This window comes from Aplidium turbinatum, chromosome 1 (assembly GCF_918807975.1).
Source record: "Aplidium turbinatum chromosome 1, kaAplTurb1.1, whole genome shotgun sequence".
Classification (NCBI taxonomy): Eukaryota; Metazoa; Chordata; class Ascidiacea; order Aplousobranchia; family Polyclinidae; genus Aplidium; species Aplidium turbinatum.
Genome location: NC_137472.1, coordinates 1495074 through 1515355, shown reverse-complemented (window position 1 = coordinate 1515355; position 20282 = coordinate 1495074). Strand labels below are relative to the sequence as shown.

At 36.8% G+C, this 20282-nt stretch overlaps 1 protein-coding gene and 1 non-coding gene across 2 annotated transcripts in view; one reads left to right on the top strand and one right to left on the bottom strand.

Annotated features, from left to right (window-relative positions):
- LOC145779892 (uncharacterized) overlaps positions 1–20282 on the top strand; it is a 122071-nt gene that overhangs the window by 63211 nt on the left and 38578 nt on the right. The window contains exons 8-9 of the mRNA XM_082591567.1: positions 5169–5319; positions 19153–19331. Of these exons, the coding sequence (XP_082447693.1) occupies positions 5169–5319; positions 19153–19331 (330 nt within the window). The remainder of the gene's footprint in view (positions 1–5168; positions 5320–19152; positions 19332–20282) is intronic.
- Positions 484–595, bottom strand: LOC145784739 (U6 spliceosomal RNA). Its single transcript, XR_014291035.1, has one exon. It is a non-coding gene; the product is annotated as a U6 spliceosomal RNA (small nuclear RNA).

Genomic DNA, 20282 nt, shown 5'->3' with positions numbered 1-20282 from the left:
CGCTGCGGCCCGCGAAGGTATCAGCGTACAAGTATAACCAAAAATACTTTTCTTGAAAAGTTAAAGAGCACGAAAGCAAAAAATACTTTCCGGGAAACATATTTTCGCTTTGCATGCGATTCCACCGACCGACCAATCAGATTACAGTTCTAGGTGGGGGTTGCTTAAAGTTATTCCAATGCGATGTCCAGCCACACTGTCCCAGTGGTTGATTAAAACGTCTGTTTTCGAATTTCGAAATTGTCTGTGAGCATAGGGTTGCTTATTTTAAGTTTGCAAATGTCATGTAAACACTAGTGCGAGTTTCACCGTTATTGTGTTTCACGAGCAGTGTTCCCTTTATGCAAGTGTTTGTTGGCAAAATGGGTCGGCGTGCCAACTCAATTTATAATAAATTGGCAAAATATTACATATAAATTTAGAGACTTTTTTTGATTGTATTATGAAAATATTTAGCTTAGTACTGCAAAACGTTTTTTTTTAAGAAATATGGAACGCTTCACGATTTTGCGTGTCATCCTTGCGCAGGAGCCATGCTAATATTCTCTGTATCGTTCCAATTATAGCCTAGTATATGTACTGCCGAAGCAAGTACTGCAAAACGTTGTTAATCAACAAATTCTTGCCACGTTGATGAGCAAGTTGATGTTAATGTTCACGTTGATGTTCATAAATTACGATAGAATTACGATTTTTCGATGATTTCCACAAGCGTTTGTTTCATGGTACCTTATGGTTTCTTTTTCCCTGTTATTTGAGCCTATTTTTCGCTGATATGTTTGCAGGTCACTATTGTTGCCTGTATTGCGATGTGTCAAACATTTCCTTGTTTACTGAAACTGTTAATTGCAATATATCTTTTGCGAAGCGAAGTAACAACACCACTCTTGCTTGGCGATGAATATTCTGATGAAACCGCTCACCTCGCTATAAATGCCCAAAACAAGTGGCCTCGTTTATTAGGCATTGGTAAAAAAGTTGAAAGTGTTGTAAAAGGAGCTTGGCCTGGCAGTAGCGTTAATTTTTCGATTAATTTTGTTTCTGCAGTATTCTAACATAAATATGAACAACATGAAACGCTGGATACTGGGTACGAAATGCGTTCTCTTCTAGCATAAGAGTCAACATACTTAACATTTTATTAGTGCGGCCCGCCACAGTTCTCCTTAGTGCCAAGGTGGCCCGCATGCAAAAAAGGTTGGTGACCCCTGGTCTAGATAATTTATCTGACAACATAACATCGAAACTCTTTTTCAATTTATTCAACAGTGCAACTTCAAAAACCAAATAATTTGATGATTGGTCATATTTTTTTATTTGACTTGAGAAATTGCTTCTTAATTAACTTATAATTGAGTGTGACGGGTTAATTCCATTGTGTAGATTTTAATCTCTTACGCGGAGACGTCGTCCACGCTTCAATGAAATCGTAATTGGTGTCCGACTCGCGTTTGCTTGTTGTTTTGCCAGAGGCATTGTAAAAAAATTTGCTTTGTTTCAACATTTGCAGAGAATGAGACAAAAGCACCGCAAAAAAACTATTTCAAGTTCTTTTTAAGCCACATATTTATAGCCTACACTTTTTCAAACGTACTGTCATTACTTGATTTTGGAACTAAATCAAGCAAATTTTTTTCACATTGACACTGTCGAATTTGGTTATGCATGATCAAGAAACACTTTGTATTTCACAGCACATCTCAGGAAGCTATTTATTCGTTTTTAACATTATTTCAACGTCTAAAGAGGTTGAATCGATGTAAAAAGTGTCTAATTTGCTGTCTGGGTAGCGGTTGAATACAGAAAATTATGGTAGCCAAATGGTGTCACGTGGTATTTGAACAACAACCTATCCAAAGGTAGTGACTTGCTTCGATAGGAGCTTGTTCCATTTTAGGCCATCATGCACTCCAAAAACAAAGAGCGTCTAAAACTCCTGACTGATAAACTATGTCACGATGCATTCCAAAGTGATATGTTTCAATACTTACCAACAATGATCACTTTGAATGAAACAACTTTGCAAACAGTTGTGACAAAATGTAGTAATAATAATTGTTTAGTTAAATCGTGTTGGTAGGCACTAGAAGAGGTCGTTTGCCAAATGGAACTCCCGTTCTGCGTGACAAACTCAAAGTCGTGGTATAACGATACGAAAAATAGAAAAAAATCTTTTTCAGGCCGGGAGCTATTGTCGTAAAAAAACAAAAATCACTAAAGTGTTGACTTTTTCCTTGGGCAAAATTGAAGGTTATTGATATTTTAAAAATGCACGTTTGTGTCAAAATGATTGAAGTGTTTTTTTTTCATGTTGTTAACTAGATTTGCAAAATAATGTTTTCTACATTTTTTTTCTAATTTGTTGGACATGCATTTTGTGTCAAGTTATTTATTACGCATTAGAAGATTTCTTTCTGTTCAAAATTTGAAATAGCATTTTAGATGCAGTTTGCGGTTGATGGCGTTACTGCAAAAGCCATCTTTTGTAATTGACACACATCCAAAAACAAAAGACGCATAAACTACTGCTGGCTGATAGACCACGTCACAATACATCATAATGATGTTTTTCCGAACCGAAGACCCAGAAAACCAATTTGTCGTATATTAGTTTAGACGTCTGCAGACGTTAAACCAATGACAAAAAGTGATTTGCAGATTTGAAACAAAGTGATTGCTGTTTCCAATGTGCAAATGTTTTGATAAAAAGTAATCAAGTTTTGGCTACAGCTTTCTGGTCCATTTAGGCTACTATGGTCAATCAACTCACGTTGCAAATAACTTGTTTTGTGTAAGGTCTTGCTTCTGAAAAAATCGAAGTAAAAACACAAAAATGAAGTAAGCTATATTTACAAAGTATTATATTCTTGAATGAACCATAGTATTAAAAAAAAATAGTTTGAACAGGTTTCATCTGATAGAAACTATAATTGATATCATCGCGAAGGATCAAATAGCTGCGAAAATCACTTCAAGCAATTCTTTGGGGTGATTTTCATTATGCAAACCAAGGTGAACCTCAATATACATATTTTTATGCCAAACGATAAAAATCGTTCTTTCTTTTTTTCAAGGACAAGGAAAACGATATGTATAAAATATAATCCAATTCAACATATTTTCCTTATTTTGTCAGATATGAATTTTGTGTAACAATGCTTTAGAAAAATTGCTGAGTATGGTATAGCATTTGAGATGCAGTCAGAGAATACAACTCTATGGTTGATGGCGTTATTACAAAAGCCAATCTTTTGTCACGGAAATGTATTCGAAAATAAAAAGGCACAAAAGTGCTGACTGATAGATTACGTTAAGATACGTTATAAAAGCGAGGCATTGATTTTAGATTCTTTCAACCTTACAAACAAGTTTGCTCCAAATGACACAAACGTCCAAATTTATGGAGAAAAAGATATAGGCCTACACCGCTTTGTGAAAATAAGCTTTTGAAGACCAACATTTGAATGAAAAGTTTAAAATTATTGAGTTGGTCCTAATAGTGTTTCTGCTGAGATATATCAAAACTTTTCAATCCCCGTATAAAAAAATAATTTTGTAATCTCTCAAGCAACTGCAAAATTACCATTTAAGTAAAAATTCAGTGATGATACAATATGCACATTGCACAATGCTTGTCAAAGCACAGTAACTTAGCTGCGCGTGTTTTTCCACAAAAGCCAAGCAGTTTAGATAGTCTGTGTCATATCCATCAATCTCTCGTTTTCATAAAACATTTTCACAACATCCATAAATATTCATGTGAATATAAGTGTACAGGTACATGCAAAATTTTATTGGCGGGTCAAGAACGCACTCCTTGCTTTCCGACAAGACATCAAGAAACTTACCACATCAGTCTGTTTGTTTAATGAGATAAACAGAGTTTTGTCAAGAATTTTCCTACTGCTTCTTGTTATAAGTTAGAAACAAAATGTATTTGCCATAGAAAACAACGTAAATTACATTTTTTTCAGCATAGCTTATCGGATGTTCTCTGATAATTTCAAAGCAACTCAGATGTAATTAAAAGATTAATCAAAGCAACTCAAAACTCGAGTTTGCAAACAAAAGGCGGAATCATTACGGTTGAAAGCTTTACAACAAAACCAACTCATGAGATATCTGCGTCGCAGTTCCACGCACGGCGGCGCTCAGTAATCCTATTAATCCGTATAATTTGAAAACAAAAGGACCAGCTAGTAGCTAGCTAAAATATCAGAGTATGTTATGAAAATCATGCCATATCTCGAAAACTATAGACAATAGCAACGTCATTTATAGCGGAATTAATAATACTTGAATAGTTTTTAGAAAAAGTCAAGAAATTTCAAAGCTGTAGATCGCGTAGTTCTCTAATGATATTGCTTTGAAAAGTACCAAGTCCCCACCGACCCCCCCCCCACAGGAAATGGGGTAAACCATTGGCACACCAAATTTGAGCTTAGCATTTTTCCTTGAGACCAAGATGTCAGTGTTTCGCCACAAGTTATGCAGACTTAATGAGGTGCCCTATTTTTGACCTGGTTACCAAGTGGTACTCGGAAATAAGCAATGTATAGCCTACTCTTTTGATAAAAGTATTGATGAAAGATTGCGTAATTAAAGGTTACTTTTAGACAACAACGCCTCGCAACAATTACATAATTAAAATAGTACACTTGTGCCAGAACATGTCATGTAGTCTGCCATGCAGCTACGCATATTGATTGTGACACTGATTTAAAAAATATGCCTTAAAAGCTGCTTTGTGCGTGATTGTGCGTGTGGCGTCAAACTCTTGTGTGGATGATCAACTTTTACGTAATTCATCAATATGGAAGATGCAGATTGCAAAAAACAAAAACGTGCTGTAATAGAAAAAATCAGAGCTCAGATTTACATTCAGGACCCAAAAATTAACCAAAATCAGTTCTCAAAGTTTATGCAAGAAAAAAAAAGTTGACCCGTGTAATTTAGTGCATTTCTTTAGTTTGACTCTTATCTTTGCAACTTGTCTACAATAGCGATTTTTATGATATTATTTGTAAATGGCTTTACAGTTAGATTATAACTAATTCAGCGTTCAGCGACAATTCGTTATAGTAAGATAGAAGACAAGAAAGTAAATCTTTGTGTCCAAATTTATACATTTTATAATATAACACATTATCAGCCATTTTTGTACGTAGATACTGGAAAATGGAACTGAAGTGATTTCGCTAAGAGGTGAAACGCTTCCTGAAACTCCTTATATTGTGACGTCCAAGACTGGAAGCTTAACTGTGCGATTCACTTCGGATTCGTCAGTCAGCAAGCCGGGCTTTGAAGCATTATTTTATGGTACGATTGGTGTATTTTTTTTCATGAAACCGTTAATAATATTTTACCAATTCACATTGGTAATCAATAGTAACCCACACAAAGAAATTTAACGATCTACATCACCTGTTCCCTAATGGATAGAAGTGTAGAGTTTTGTTTTTAAATTGAACCAAGACAGACGCTTCACTTCATTTAAATCTTCACCAGATGTAGTCAGACCGATGTCTTGTTTGAGAACATTTGCGCCTGATGCAGTGGCCTTCCATGTAGGAATTTGAGGAATATTTCAAAATATTCAAAATGCAATGAACGCTTTCTACACTCAAAACAAATGTTTGAAAATCCATAAATTGAAATTCTGCGGAATGACTTGTTGTACATTGTGGTGCAGCTGAATAAACTCCCTTGCATTTACAAATCAGCAAAATTTGATTACTTGAATTGAGATATAGAATACGACAACTAACAGACTTAATTTTTTATTATTACGCTATAATTTGCATCAAACAAGAATGTCCATATTCGAATTAAACAAATACACAAAAATCTCTTATTCAATCTCAAATCACGCAAACTATGTTATCATCTAGGCTAGAGTTAAAATTGATCAAGGGAAAACGAAAGCTGGAAAAAAGGGCAAAAGTTTTTATGCGACGAGTAGGCTACAATCTCCCACCGAACCCATCTGGAAAGAAATACGAAAATTGTCTGAAATTGCGAATTATTGAGACTTTTCTTTGACGCTGTATTACAGTCAATTGATGTAAATTAATAATAATTATTATATTATTGACACTATCAATACTTCTCTAGCTATTTCAGTAATCTGTGCTTAAATATTTGTTACTTTTTCAAAGTTTAATAACCCATTAACCGCTGACGTTGCGTTGCTGCAACGCTTACTTTGAGCCTCTATAAACGCATTTCAAACGCATCTTTCTATCTAAAAAAATGAATATTCCTGTCATTTGAACTCTAAATAAACTGTTTAAAACCTTATTTAAAAAAAATAAAAACTTTTGTATACTTAAAATCATCGCTGTTTTAAGACACTTTTCACGCATTTCGAGCGCATTTTGTTAGTCGTTTTTCAATATGCATTAATTGAATAAAATAATTTCAAAAATTGGCTTAAAGCATAGTGTAGTGATGCTAGAACATACCAGTGTAAGCACATCTTCTAAATGTGTGAAGAGCCGGAGATATTTAAGTGCAAACTTTACTGTATCAGTTCTGCAACGTCAACGTAAAACCAATTCTTTATTATGCAGTGTAGTAGACACGCACTGTTGTTTCGTAGAGATGCTGACTACCGGCGAAAACTTCTGTTTGTTTGCTAACAAAGCATTTACGAAACAATAAAGTGACAATTGACCAGTTGTCCAACTCTAAAGGAAACTTGCTGTCTTACTGATGGCTTGACCGGAAAAGAGCTGAATTTTGTTTTCTGTCTCACATTGTTACAAGAGGCAGGCCGAGCTACCGCTATTTTTTCCGAACGCATTACGTTACACTAAATAATGTCTCGCCAAAAATTTCTTACTGTAGAGGAGGTATTAGCTGATTTCTACGATATGAAATATTGTGAAGAAGATGAATTTGACATGGTCATAGCACCACCAGATCCTGCTGTAGTTAGCGACGTAGAGGGTATGGACGAAAACGTTTTGACAGAATGTGAAGCAGTGCTACCAGACGCTGTAGGAGAGATTGAAATTCATTGCAACCCAGTACACCCAACGACCCCAGTTCCGAAGGAAAAACGCAGCTTATCGGAAGTAAAATGAAGTGGGAAAAAGGCTTCTTTCTTATCTTCTCCTGTAAGCAAAGAAGCTGACAAGCTGGAAGATCTGGAAAGCAAATTGCTGGGACTAGAGTTTCGACGACAAGCGACTGTGAAACTTTTGAACTTCAAACGCTTTGTAATCTCTGCCACTGGCCGCCCAAGTGTTTTTGCTCTTGAATATAGCCGACCAAATAATTCTACATCGCACCACTTTCTAAAAACTATTACTTGCAATAAAAGACGTCGTTGCAGACAGTGTCACAGCCAAACGCGTTTTCTTTGTGGGATGTGTGACGTGCTTCTTCATCAGGATTGCAATGAATTGTACCACAAAAACAGGCAATAATCTAAAGTAGATGTGTTCAAGGACATTGTGTTTTATTGAGTGCATTTTTTGTGTACTTTTATTACTCGTATGTTTTTATGCGACATGATTTCGTTGTTTGCAATTGTGAATAGAAAACTATGTTTTTCGCACTTGACTAAAATATGGTCTTAGATTTTTATATGTTCAGACGAAAGAAGTAAAACAGTCAAAAGAGAGAGGCAGAAGACGCAAAGGGAAAGGAGTCTTAACACTCGATTAATCAAACAATTAAAAAGTTTATCGCTTAACGGCTGACGTTGAGTTTCAGCAACGCCTCAGATTTTGTATAAACAAACAAAAAGTTTTCAATTTTTTTACTAATTATATCGAAACTGGAAGAGTGCTACTGACATATCAGAAAATGAAAAAAAAATAACTTCTAGAAATAGGTGCGGCGTTTAATGGGTTAACAAAACATTCGCAAGCAAACTGTCGATCAGCTAGCTGCATCTACTGTACAATTTCTTCAACCACTTCTTGATATTTATTTTTTAACCCTATCTGTAGCAGCACGGGTTGTATGGGGGTGCCTCACTCCAGTAGTGAAATATTTATCAGAAAGAAATCTGCTAGAAATGTGAAATTTCTTGACTTTTAGTGTTTAGTCTTTGCAAATTTTCTAAACCTACACTGGCCATTTTTCTACCTTCCTGCCCTTCACAATAAACATTTCGTCTCAGGTGGTTAGACATTTTCGTGCAATGCTAAATATATATATTCTAATGTTAGTGCTATAATAAATGTTAGTGCAATTACTTTAAAATGTAAAAAATTCCAAAGATGCCTTATATTTAAAAGCAAAAGTAATTTATGTTTAAAAAGCATTACTTTTTCTTATAATTCAAAAATTTCAAATTTGAAGCTTTTTTAGGGAAATTAGAATAAAAACCGATTTTCTGAATTATTTCTTCTCAACCACTTTATTTCAATAAATTTGTTGGGTAAAAATTTAATTTCTACATGAACAAAACACATGGCTATTATCTTGTAAAATATTTTGTCTCTATGATTTTCATAGCTCCCGTTATTAGCGATTAATCAGCACTGGGCTAAGATGGCCCGTGACGTACTTTCCGCGTACGAAACCAGCTCGTATTAAGATAGGGTCAAGAAACAGATTCGTTGGAGTTTGGATGGGGATGAACGTTTCTTGTGGGTTTGTTAAATGGTAAAAATGTGGAACTGTCGTGCCAATGTCGAATAAAATTTGCATGACAAGAGAAGTCTTATTCAATTAGGCCTACTCTGCAGCTTACACGATCTTTGGTTGCACATTTGCTTCGGTTATCATTATCATCATGGTTATCATCATCAGTTCAAATTTATTGAGCCTAATGCAGCATATACCTATAAATAGATCACGTCTATATGTTATAAAAGGATTGGTAAACCTATTGAAAGTCTCAAATTGTGCTGTACAATTAAACGTTTCAAGTTATGTGTTTTCGAGTTATAATTTTGTAAGAAGTTAGAATCTGAAGCAACACTTTTAAACCTGTTGGACTCCGCAAGCAGTAATCTAATTTTTAAATAAAACATAAAAAGCTATCATAGAAAATATTGAAGAATTATTGATGGTTTCATATTGAATCAGGAGAGACGAACCTTTTTGCTGTCGCGAGCCACTTTGTCAATTACACATCAGTTATCGGGCCACACAACTTTTTAATCGTATAAGCTACTATGAAATCTTTTAAAAGCGACTCAAGATATTATTCATGACAAGTAACAAACGACCAAAAATACAAGGTGAAAAATAGTGTTTTCACTACTTTACTTTATAGCTTTCCTATTTTCTAACTTTAAACCATGAAAGTTAGTGTTTAGGGCAGTGCTTCTTAACCTTTTCAGCGCTCGTACCCATTGAGCTTTCATGAAATTTTCTCGTACCCCCTGTCAGTGCCGGTCTTAGGGTATTTCGGGCCCTGTGCGGAATATGCTTTTGCGGCCCCAATGACATCCAAAACCAAAGCGACACCCAGTGGCGGGGTCTGGGAGACCTCCCCCAGAAAATTTTGAAATATTACTTTGAATTTGGTGCATTCTCAGAGCATGTTCAAAAAATACCGGTACTTGGATACCGGTACTTGCTTGTGAATCGAATTGAATTTTTTCAATTGCAAATGTCAAAAATTACTGCATTTTCTGATAGAGACAGTACATTACAGTATGATCTACAATCCATAATTTTCTTAGTGAATTGCGCGCCCTGTGTAATCGCACGGTTTGCACACCCCAAATACCGGAACTGTCCCTGTCTGCAATGGCCGACGGAAGCAAATAAAATTGTAATAATAGGATTTAAACTCAGTGTATTTATAACTTACGTGTTGAATGTATGCATTAACACTAGAACGGCCGAAAAAAAGGTATACCTCCAACGGCCGCTGGTGTCGAAATCGACACTTTTCACAAAAACTTTATTTTTCTGCAAAATTAGCAGTAAGATTTCGTTTTATTTTACAGTGATAAAACTATCTGAAGCACTTATTACTTTTGTCACCTATTTGCGCTATTCATTTGTTGGTTTTAGATGAAAAGTTATGACGTAGGCCACCGGGTTTTGATCAGTTTGAAGCTTGACTGTATCTGTATCTTGACTGTGTAAGATGATCTAAAAATTCAACAGAGCGAAGACATAATTATCATAAAAATAGCACAAGTTTTCTTATTCAGGAGAAAAAAAATCAAACAAGCCAACAAACACTTTACGTAGTGCAGCCTTTGCACTCTGTGACTTTCCAGTCACCATTATTACACTTCCCACTTTTCGACAGTGGCCGCAAATGGTAACTGTATTGTTTTTGCAATAACATCCAGCACATTTTTTGCGTTTTCTAGATGGTGGTCCCTGCTATTTTTCTCTCTGCAGTGTCGGCTTTCGTTTCAGCACATGAGCAGTTCTCAAGCTCTCAATGATCTGGAGGATAAAATCCCGTCGGCTGATGTTGCTGCCGGAACGTTTTCTAAAAATAATCCTAGAGTTCAAAGCTGCAATATCTAGCATATTTGTCCAAACTGCAAGAGGCCATCTTTTATACTTGCTGCACGTGTGGCGTAGGCTACTTTCTTGCCATTTGGTCAAACACATCAACTACTACTTTGTTTTGGCTATAAAAATGGATCACAGAGTGTTTCTTTTTCTCTGTTGCATCAATACTGGGGCTGTCATGCATAGTGGAAAGGACAATTTGTTTTGCATTGATAGTTTACAAGAATGCAGCTGTTCGATGAATTGTAGAAGAATTTACTGAAAAATCTCTCTCTTCCACTTTTGGTCATCTCCTTTGTCAGTCCTTTTCTGTTAGCTCGAACAGTTCCAATAATGGTTATGTTTCTTTCCTGTAGTAAACCAGCAAGATTCTACCCAGTAAAGAAGTTAACTGTTGTGATGTTGTACCCGCTTTGTCTGTGTAAATTGGTGGTGATCTTGATCACTACATCCTCGGGGAGAAGCCTTCCATTTCGTTGCTTTCTTTCAATAGTTCCGAGGTACGATAAGTACAGTACGGTATTGCATACGTATTTTGAATGAACCTCGGCTAATACCCAGAATTTCATGCCAAACTTGTCTGGTTTGTTTGGCATGAACACGATAAAAGGACATCTGTCTTCCATTGGAAATAGATCTTCATCGATTGGTAGGCTCCAAACCGGAGTTTAATTGTTGATGCAATTAGCAACAAGTCCTTCCAGTGGCTCTCGAATATGAATAAACTTATCTGTTGCAAATCGCTGATAGATTTTTGGAAGGTATTTCTAAACTCAGTAGGATGACCTAAAGTCAAGCCAAGTGATAGCACACATCAAGCCGAGTGTTGAACAATTACCATGAGAAACGCTATAAGTAAGTGTGAAAACTATTGAATTAGTTTTTTCACACAGAAAATCTTTTATACTTTACAAATCTTATTAAATTTGTATGAGGTGTCGATTTCGACACTTCGGCCGTTGGAGGTATATCCGCACATTGTAGATAGCATAAAAAGATTTTTTAGAAAAATAATACTGAACTATAAAATTTAAGCATAATTGGGAAGCTACTGAAAGTTTGAAGACGTTGCGATAACAATTAAGGCCCAAAATAGTGAACTAAATTTCTAAAAGTGTCGATTTCGACACCTTGGCCGTTCTAGTGTTAAAAACAGTCTTGTAAGTTCAAAAATATTCATCAGTCAATCTACGAATCGCTATTTTGTTGATCAATGTCAATGATCATGTTGAAACGAGGTTCTTTCTTTGAGATGGACACACGCATATCATCTCATGGATCTAAACGATTTCTCGGCTTGATGTTTACAAGAGTTGAGAACCCAGTTTCACATAGGTAGGTTGTCGCAAAAGCCACAAGGATTTCTAAACCTTTTTTTGCTATTCTTTGACATAGTTCAAAAAAAATTTTGACGGGCCGCAGGTTCGTCACCTCTGCATTAGATCATCGCCTATATTGTAGTAATTAAATTATGAATGATATGTACAACACAACCGTGGTTGCGTATTAGGCTGGCGCAAAATCTCGAAAAAAAATTTTTTTCTTTTAAATTTTTCGTCAGTTTGGAATATTGTTCCTTTTGGTAAATGTATCTCCTACACCAAATTTCACAAAAAAATATTAACGTTTGACCCTGGTTCACCTAGTTTGAATTTTTTCAAAATATCAAATTTTCGCTTATCCCTGAAACTATGCTGACCCGCTATCTTCTAATACACTCTAGCATCTTAATGGACACAATAAGAGGCAGTAACACAAACTTGTAGCAAGCAAAGTGGTTTAATTAGCAACTCCATGAACACTGACACATGTATTACTCTCAAAATGTCGAATTCTACCACATTTTCAGACATGATTTTCTTTGTGCACTCTTCACGTAGTAAATATCTACTGCTTTCAGTTTCTTGAATCATTTGACGATGTTTAGCCTATCGATTTTCACAGGCCAACAAAACTTTTTTATATAAAGACATGTGAGAGTCATTTTAAGGTATTTCGAGGCCCCTGATGCTAAAAATGCACTAAGTTTTCTCGAATTGGCTTTAGTTTTTGAGTTACAGCAAAACTATTTTTTTCGCAATTTTGAGCCTCTATAGATTTAACGTCGTGTCGTTTACTACATAGACAAAACTGGAAGTAATCCCAGGCACATTTCTGAGTTGTATAAACGCTATTTGGAACCAATCACGTTGATTACAACCCAAACAAACAGCTATTTAACGTTTACTGGCCTAGTACCAATCAAAATATGATGTGAATTAAGCCTGAGGATACAAGATGTAGAATATATAATTTGCGTTTTGCATTAATATATTTGTTGATTTCAACAGTCTCAGACTTATTAAGTAAGCTACTAAGTACAAATAAAATGCATACTTTGTTTTGCTTAACAAACTAGACAAATAAACAAAACAAAGCTATCGATGAACAAACGCAACTCTTTATTATGATTGGCCTACTGAGCATTGTGAGCAACACCCATCAAGGTACGAAGGCCATTTATATAATTACAGAATACAAAGTTATGTTCTTCAGTAAAGTAGCTGCTTAGAATTTTATCCTTGCTGCGGAAGAACGTAATCTTAGCCTTGGAGTCAAAAATGCCATGTCGAGATGAGAAGCCAAGATTGCAGCTACCACTTTTGATAACTAAATCTTTAACTACTACAGTAGGTGGTAGAAATGGTTTTGAGAAAAAAACTTGACCTTGCTCCAAAACATTACTGAAGGTATTGAGGTTACTCTCAGTCATGCCCGTTTTCCTATTGTTTCAAGCAAATCACCACTTGAAACTAGAGAGGGCAAATCAAAACAGAAATAGCAACGTCCATGCAGGGAATGCCTTGCACACTTCATGTAAACATGATGTTCCAACTTCCTTCGAACATCCTCACCGTGCAGAAGTATCAATTTTCATGGTGATTCCACGGCTCTCTTTATGCCATGGCACTCTGAACTTCTTAGCCTTGAGCCCAAAAACGGGTTTGAGTGCAATGTTTGCATACGTTAGGAGGAACCCAGGACTTATCTTGATCACCCAGCTTCATGTCAAAGTAATAATAATAATTGTTTTTATATAGCGCTGTATCTTTCGCAAAATGTGTTGGTCCTCTGCGTTGCCTCATGCAGCAAAATATATCTGGGTTGTTTGTACAGCATCCTACTTGTCAAAGGCATATTTTATTAGCCTATATGCCATTTGTTTAGCCTATAGACCAGAAAAAACTTCTTGCAGCAAAGACTTGGCCTTAGCAAAGGCTTGGAATAAAATTTTATTTGTACAAGTATCCATTTCAGTAGGCCTACCTTTTCAATATAAAGCTGCATTCATAAACACATGACTTTCGGGATATTTTTCTTGTGATGTAGGCCTACTGATTCACAACTGTTTTCATTGAGTATTTATGTCTCCCTTACGTTAAACGCAGTTCATTTCAACCTTTGCTTGCGTTTTGAACTTTCGTGCAATATGAACCAATTGAACTAGACAAGTGCAATTATGACATCATAATGATAAACAGGGCTGAAAATAAATAATGTGCCAATTGAAAGCTTTTGAGAAACGATTTCAAAAATATTTTCATTGTCGAATATCTCGAAAACTAGAGCCAATTCGAAAAAAACAAGTGCATCTTCGGAATCAGGGGCCCTGAAATACTCTAAAATGACTCTCATCTTTTGTGCCAAATTTTTTTGTTGGTCTATATCAGTGGTTCCCAACCTTTTTGACCTTGCGGCACCCTATCAAAGAGATAAATAATTTGCGGCACCCTAGCAAAACTGGATCAATTTTATGAGGTTTCTGTATTAAAAATAACACATAATGAGTTGTATAGTATAGCACGCGTAATTAAATGTAGCCTATTTATTCAATAGTCGGTGTGAAATTTGGACTTGACTTCTTGCACAAAGTCCCATAATATCTGGGGTCACATTCGATAAAACCACCCGCATTTCTTCCTCGGCTATAAGCAGTCGTTCCCGTTTTTTAGTTTTTATGTTTGTTAATACCGTACGGAAAATCTCTCACATAGGTATGACGTGGAAAACTGCAGCAAAAGCACAATAGCTTTCTTTCCAACGCAAGGATATTCATTTTGATTTTTTATCCAGAACTCGTCGAGAAGCATCTGCTTATGCATAAGATTAAAATTTCCATCGTTACGAATGTCAATTAATTCAAAACAATATGAGAGTCCAGTAAAAATGGATTTCTTACCCATGTGTTAATCCTCCCAGTGCTGGCATGTGAATAGATTGGTTTACAACGGTTCGCAAACAATCGTGCAATTTTATAATCGTGCTGGGTCACGCAATCTGATAATCCATCACTGAAATTTGACTTTGTGCGCCGTAAAACGCAAAATAAAATCATGAAACCTGGCAATAATGATGCGTTTCAAATGTTTTTATGGAAAGAACAGTGTCACAATCAAGGTGCAATGCCTCGCGATGGCTTGCTTTGTATCTTCAACGAGCGTGTTGTTTTGATTGTAGAATTCTGGTGTGATGTGTTATTATCGGTTATGACCTGAAGTAACCTCTGATGACGAAATCTGTATTATGTAACGTGTTTTCTGGAATCATTTTCCCTACGTGACCTTCTAGAGACTTCTGTTGTTTACATTTAAATGCTACGTGACCGAACGATGGTTCTTTATGATGTAACCTTCTCGAAGTTACTGGACTGAACAGCCAACTATAAATAGTGGTGTAGTTTGTGTAATGTTTATTCTGAGATTATTATTATGGTGATTGTTACGAGTTGATTATGAGAGTTGTGCTATGAGTTGTGAATTGGTATAGTTGATGCAGAAATTAGAGTTATTTGAGAAGCCGTTCGTTAAAGTTCTTCAAGAAGTCAGATTATCATTTCACTAGTAGAATTATTCGACATTTAATTGACTGCTTTTCGGTTTGACCCATTAAACTACGTCATTGAACCTTTCCAAGTCTTTTTCCTGGTAAGAGATAGAAAGAAATCGTGACATTCTGGGGGCTCGTCCGGGATAACCGAAAAGGAATATAACCGAAAAACCGAAGAATATTGAAGATTTATTGAAAGAATAATAAATTAATGTCAAGATGGCGGATACTGTCAAACATGAGATGATTGAAGACTTAGGGAGCATGGCTGAACGAATGGGGCTGACTGGTAATGAGAAGTCTCAGTTTGTGATGGAAGAGTATCACAAGATAATGGACCAAAAAGTTCAGCGAGAAGCTGACGAAAGAGAAGATAGAAGAGCTGCTCGTGAAATAAAGAAAGCAGAACTTAAAGCTGAAGAAAAACGAGCACAGCGTGAGGCTGAAGCTGCACAACTTGAAGCTGAAGAAAAACGAGCACAGCGTGAGGCTGAAGCTGCACAACTTGAAGCAGAGGAGAAGCGGGCGCAGCGCGAAGCTGAAGAAAAACAAGCTCAACGAGAAGCTGAAGAGAAACAAGCGCAGCGCGAAGCTGAAGCTGAAGAAAAACAAGCTCAACGAGAAGCTGAAGAGAAACAAGCGCAGCGCGAAGCTGAAGCTGAAGAAAAACAAGCTCAACGAGAAGCTGAAGAGAAACAAGCGCAGCGCGAAGCAGAAGCTGAAGAAAGAAGAGCGCAATATGAATTGGAAAAGTTAAAACTTGAATTAGAAAGACAAAAGCTGGACATTGGTGAGCGATCTAATTCTACTAATGATAATGTTCGAGATGTTATTTTGGCGCAAGTTAGACGTCCAGATTTGCCATCGTTTGTTGAAGAAAAAGATGAGTTGGATAGTTATTTGTTAAGATTTGAAAGATATGCTACAATAGCCAAATTGGAGAAGTCGACGTGGGCTACCCAGCTAAGCATGTTATTATCGGGACAAGCTCTTGATGTATATTCAAGACTTTCGCAAGAAGAAGCCATGAATTACGACAGATTGAAGTTAGCTCTGTTAAAGCGATACAATTTTACCGAGCATGGATACCGTCAAAGATTCCGTGAGGCAAAGCCTGAAAAACACGAAAGCCCAGGTCAATTTATTGAACGTTTGAAAAATCTTTTGTTAAAATGGTTTGAACTTTCGGGAGCCGAACAATCATTGGACGGATTGGCAAACCTTATAGTTAAGGAACAATTCACAGATTCATGTTCAAAAGATCTGTCTGTTTATTTAATGGAGAGAAGTCCAAAGAATCTAGAAGAAATAGCCAGTGTGGCAGAACAGTACTTAGTTGCTCATGATGAGAAGTTGTCGACTGAAGAAACGTTGTCATGCGATAATGACGAAGAGCAAACAAATAATTTTAAAGGAGGTGCGGTTCCAAGAGAAGTACTTTGTTTTAATTGTAATGGCTTAGGTCATAAGTCTGTTAACTGCCGGAGGAAGACTAACAGAAATCATCAGGAATCGAGGAAGTGGTGCAATCGTTGCAATAGGCAAGGACACGAAGCGAAGGAATGCAAGGATAAGTCGTTTTCCTTACCTAATCAGTCTGGAAAAGATAAAGACACGGACGTTTATCGATGCGGTTGTGCGTTAATGATTCCTGAACCCACGCTTGACGAGGAGAATCCGGATGAAGATGTTTGCGGAAAAATAATACCTGAAGATCACCTGCCAGTAGTGGATGGAAAAGTTGGAAACAAAAAGGTAAAAGTTTTACGTGATTCTGGTTCTACTGGTATAATAGTGAGAAGAGATTTGGTTAAAGACAGTCAGTTAACGGGAAAAACTGGCCATGTGATAAAGATTAATAACACTTCAATTCAAGGACCGTTAGCGATGATAGACATCGAAACACCATATTGTAGTGGGACTGTGAAAGCGTTATGTTTACAAAACTCTTTAGTTGATCTTATAATCGGAAATGTTATTGAGAGAGATTCTGAAGTTACTTGTGATTCTTGTGGCAAGAATGGTCACTTTGCTCAAGATTGTTCTGCAGATAATCAGCAACGATCTCACGATGACGGATATTACGAGCGCGATGAACCGAGGAGAAGAGGCAGGCGACGACCATTTGGAGTTTGCTATAGATGCGGTAGACGCGGACACTTCGCCAGGGAATGCGTTGCTAACGGCGGACATTCAGAAAACAGACGTTGCCGTGACAACCATTGCTACCGATGTGGAGAGATTGGACACATAGCCAGGAGCTGCCCTTTTGATGAAAAGGCTTGCTATAATTGTCATAAAGAAGGTCATCTCGCCAAGGACTGTCCGGAGAGGAGGTGTTTCCGATGTAAGAAGATGGGTCATCTTGCTCGTCGATGCACTGAAAATGTTGAGGACGTTGGAGACTTTCGCAGAAAACGTGACTATTGTTTTGAGAAAAGCTATCGTTGGTAGATCATGCAACGATAGACTTATGAGAACTGATTATTGAGTAATTAATTGTTTTATGGTGTGTTTTGTATTGATTGTGTTGTTATATTGTTTGCAACAATATTCTAAGGGGGGGCGTATGTCACAATCAAGGTGCAATGCCTCGCGATGGCTTGCTTTGTATCTTCAACGAGCGTGTTGTTTTGATTGTAGAATTCTGGTGTGATGTGTTATTATCGGTTATGACCTGAAGTAACCTCTGATGACGAAATCTGTATTATGTAACGTGTTTTCTGGAATCATTTTCCCTACGTGACCTTCTAGAGACTTCTGTTGTTTACATTTAAATGCTACGTGACCGAACGATGGTTCTTTATGATGTAACCTTCTCGAAGTTACTGGACTGAACAGCCAACTATAAATAGTGGTGTAGTTTGTGTAATGTTTATTCTGAGATTATTATTATGTTGATTGTTACGAGTTGATTATGAGAGTTGTGCTATGAGTTGTGAATTGGTATAGTTGATGCAGAAATTAGAGTTATTTGAGAAGCCGTTCGTTAAAGTTCTTCAAGAAGTCAGATTATCATTTCACTAGTAGAATTATTCGACATTTAATTGACTGCTTTTCGGTTTGACCCATTAAACTACGTCATTGAACCTTTCCAAGTCTTTTTCCTGGTAAGAGATAGAAAGAAATCGTGACAAACAGCAAGAGTCAAAATCTCTTTCACGCTGTTTTTCCTGGGCGAGAAAACAAAGGCTTACCGTTAGCGACTTCCCCACTACGCGACTCTCCAGAAAGGAGCAGGAAGTAACTGCGAGACGCGAAACTTAATACGCTCTGCAACTCGGTTTGAAATAAATAAATTCCGCACTTAGCGGGTTAAAGTTAGAAGAACGGGCCGCAGTATTGCAATATCTCGCGGCACCCTTGAGCATTGCAATTGGCACCCAAGGGTGCCGCGGCACCCCGGTTGGGAACCACTGGTCTATATGTTATAGATTCACTGACTGCGAAAAGGATGTAAAATCAACTAAAATGACACTAAAAGCATGCACTATTAGTGACTCTCAGACTTGGAGTAGGGTGAAGATGTTCCACTTGGAAGCTAACAGAGGAAGTGACGTCAAAATCATGTAGTTAAATTTTGAGAAATCCTCTCTTCAGATACTGCAAAGCCACTTCGAAATTTACTAATTTTTCAGAAAAATTCATAATTTCTCCTTGGGTGAACCAGGGTCAAAGGTCAAAACCCAACAAAAATTTTGGGTTTACAAATATCAGTGAGCAAAATGGAACATTATTCCAAACTGACAAAAATTTTAAAGAACATCAAGGAAAATGAGCCACCCTATTACGTATTTTCATAGAAAATACATTTTCTCAGATATTCAATCTTAATTTCAGCTCCTTGTGGCTTTACCGCAATAGCAAACTCTGGAAAGCAGCCTCTAAACTCTCCTGGCTGGCCTGGACATTATGCACATAACTTAGCTTGCACATGGACTCTGCAAGCGAGGCCAGGAAAACAAGTCTCACTTGAGTTCATATCCATCAATGTTGAAGAATGCTGTGATTTTGTAAAGGTAAGTGGAAGTGTGGTGCAGCAGTTGTAGTCACAATGTGCGAAATAATAGTCGTTGTTATACTGGTATATTTGTTTTGATAACTACTAATTTGATGAAAATGTTGAAATGATATCAGATAACTTGTGTAATTCTTTGTGTACAATGCCTGTTTGAGGCCTGTTTCTGGCCTAGGCGTTCATGCACAGTTCTTTCCAGTATCCCGGTATTTGACTGTATTAAAAATTGTTGCGGTTGTACAGTAACGTGAAGATCTTTGAGGTTATTGAGGAAGGTGAGGCGATGTTTACCACGAGCTCGTTTTCTTTGATCTTTTCACAAAAAGCAGTGTGTTCTAATTGTTCTTTCCTTGTGCCATGAAAAAAAAACAAACTTATTTGTCGCTTGATGATGTTTTTCAAGAGGGTTCTAGTTTAATTAGTTTGAGTTAGTACATCTCCATTTGTTTTGTGGCCGATGTATGATATTTGTTACATTCTTAGAAAGAACTACATTTTAGTAGCCTTTAAATATATCTGTGTTTGCAATTGATCGAGTTTCGCTTTTAGCAGCATGATCGTTGCTTACTTCACAATGTAGATTTCAACGACCTCTTTTAGCCTGATGCTGCCAGTTCGCTGTGGTAATTGCACTAGCTTTAGGAATACAGTTACCTAATCATGTGCTATGTCGAATGGTATTGAAATCAGTGAGGATTATGCAATTATGCAGTTGATTATGCAGTCAGTACTGCATAATCTCTGTGTTTCTTTTCTTAGCGTCTAGGTTTCACATCCATACAGCAATATAGAAAAGATATACCACGTTAACACAAGCTTCCTTTTTGCGAAATGTAAATTTTTGTTTCGAAGGATGTATGCAGTATGCTGTGTTTTGTAAAGCCTGTTTCGCTTTGGATTTAGCATCATTCGTAGTGAACAATCGAGGTATTCAAAAGAGTTGACTTGTTTA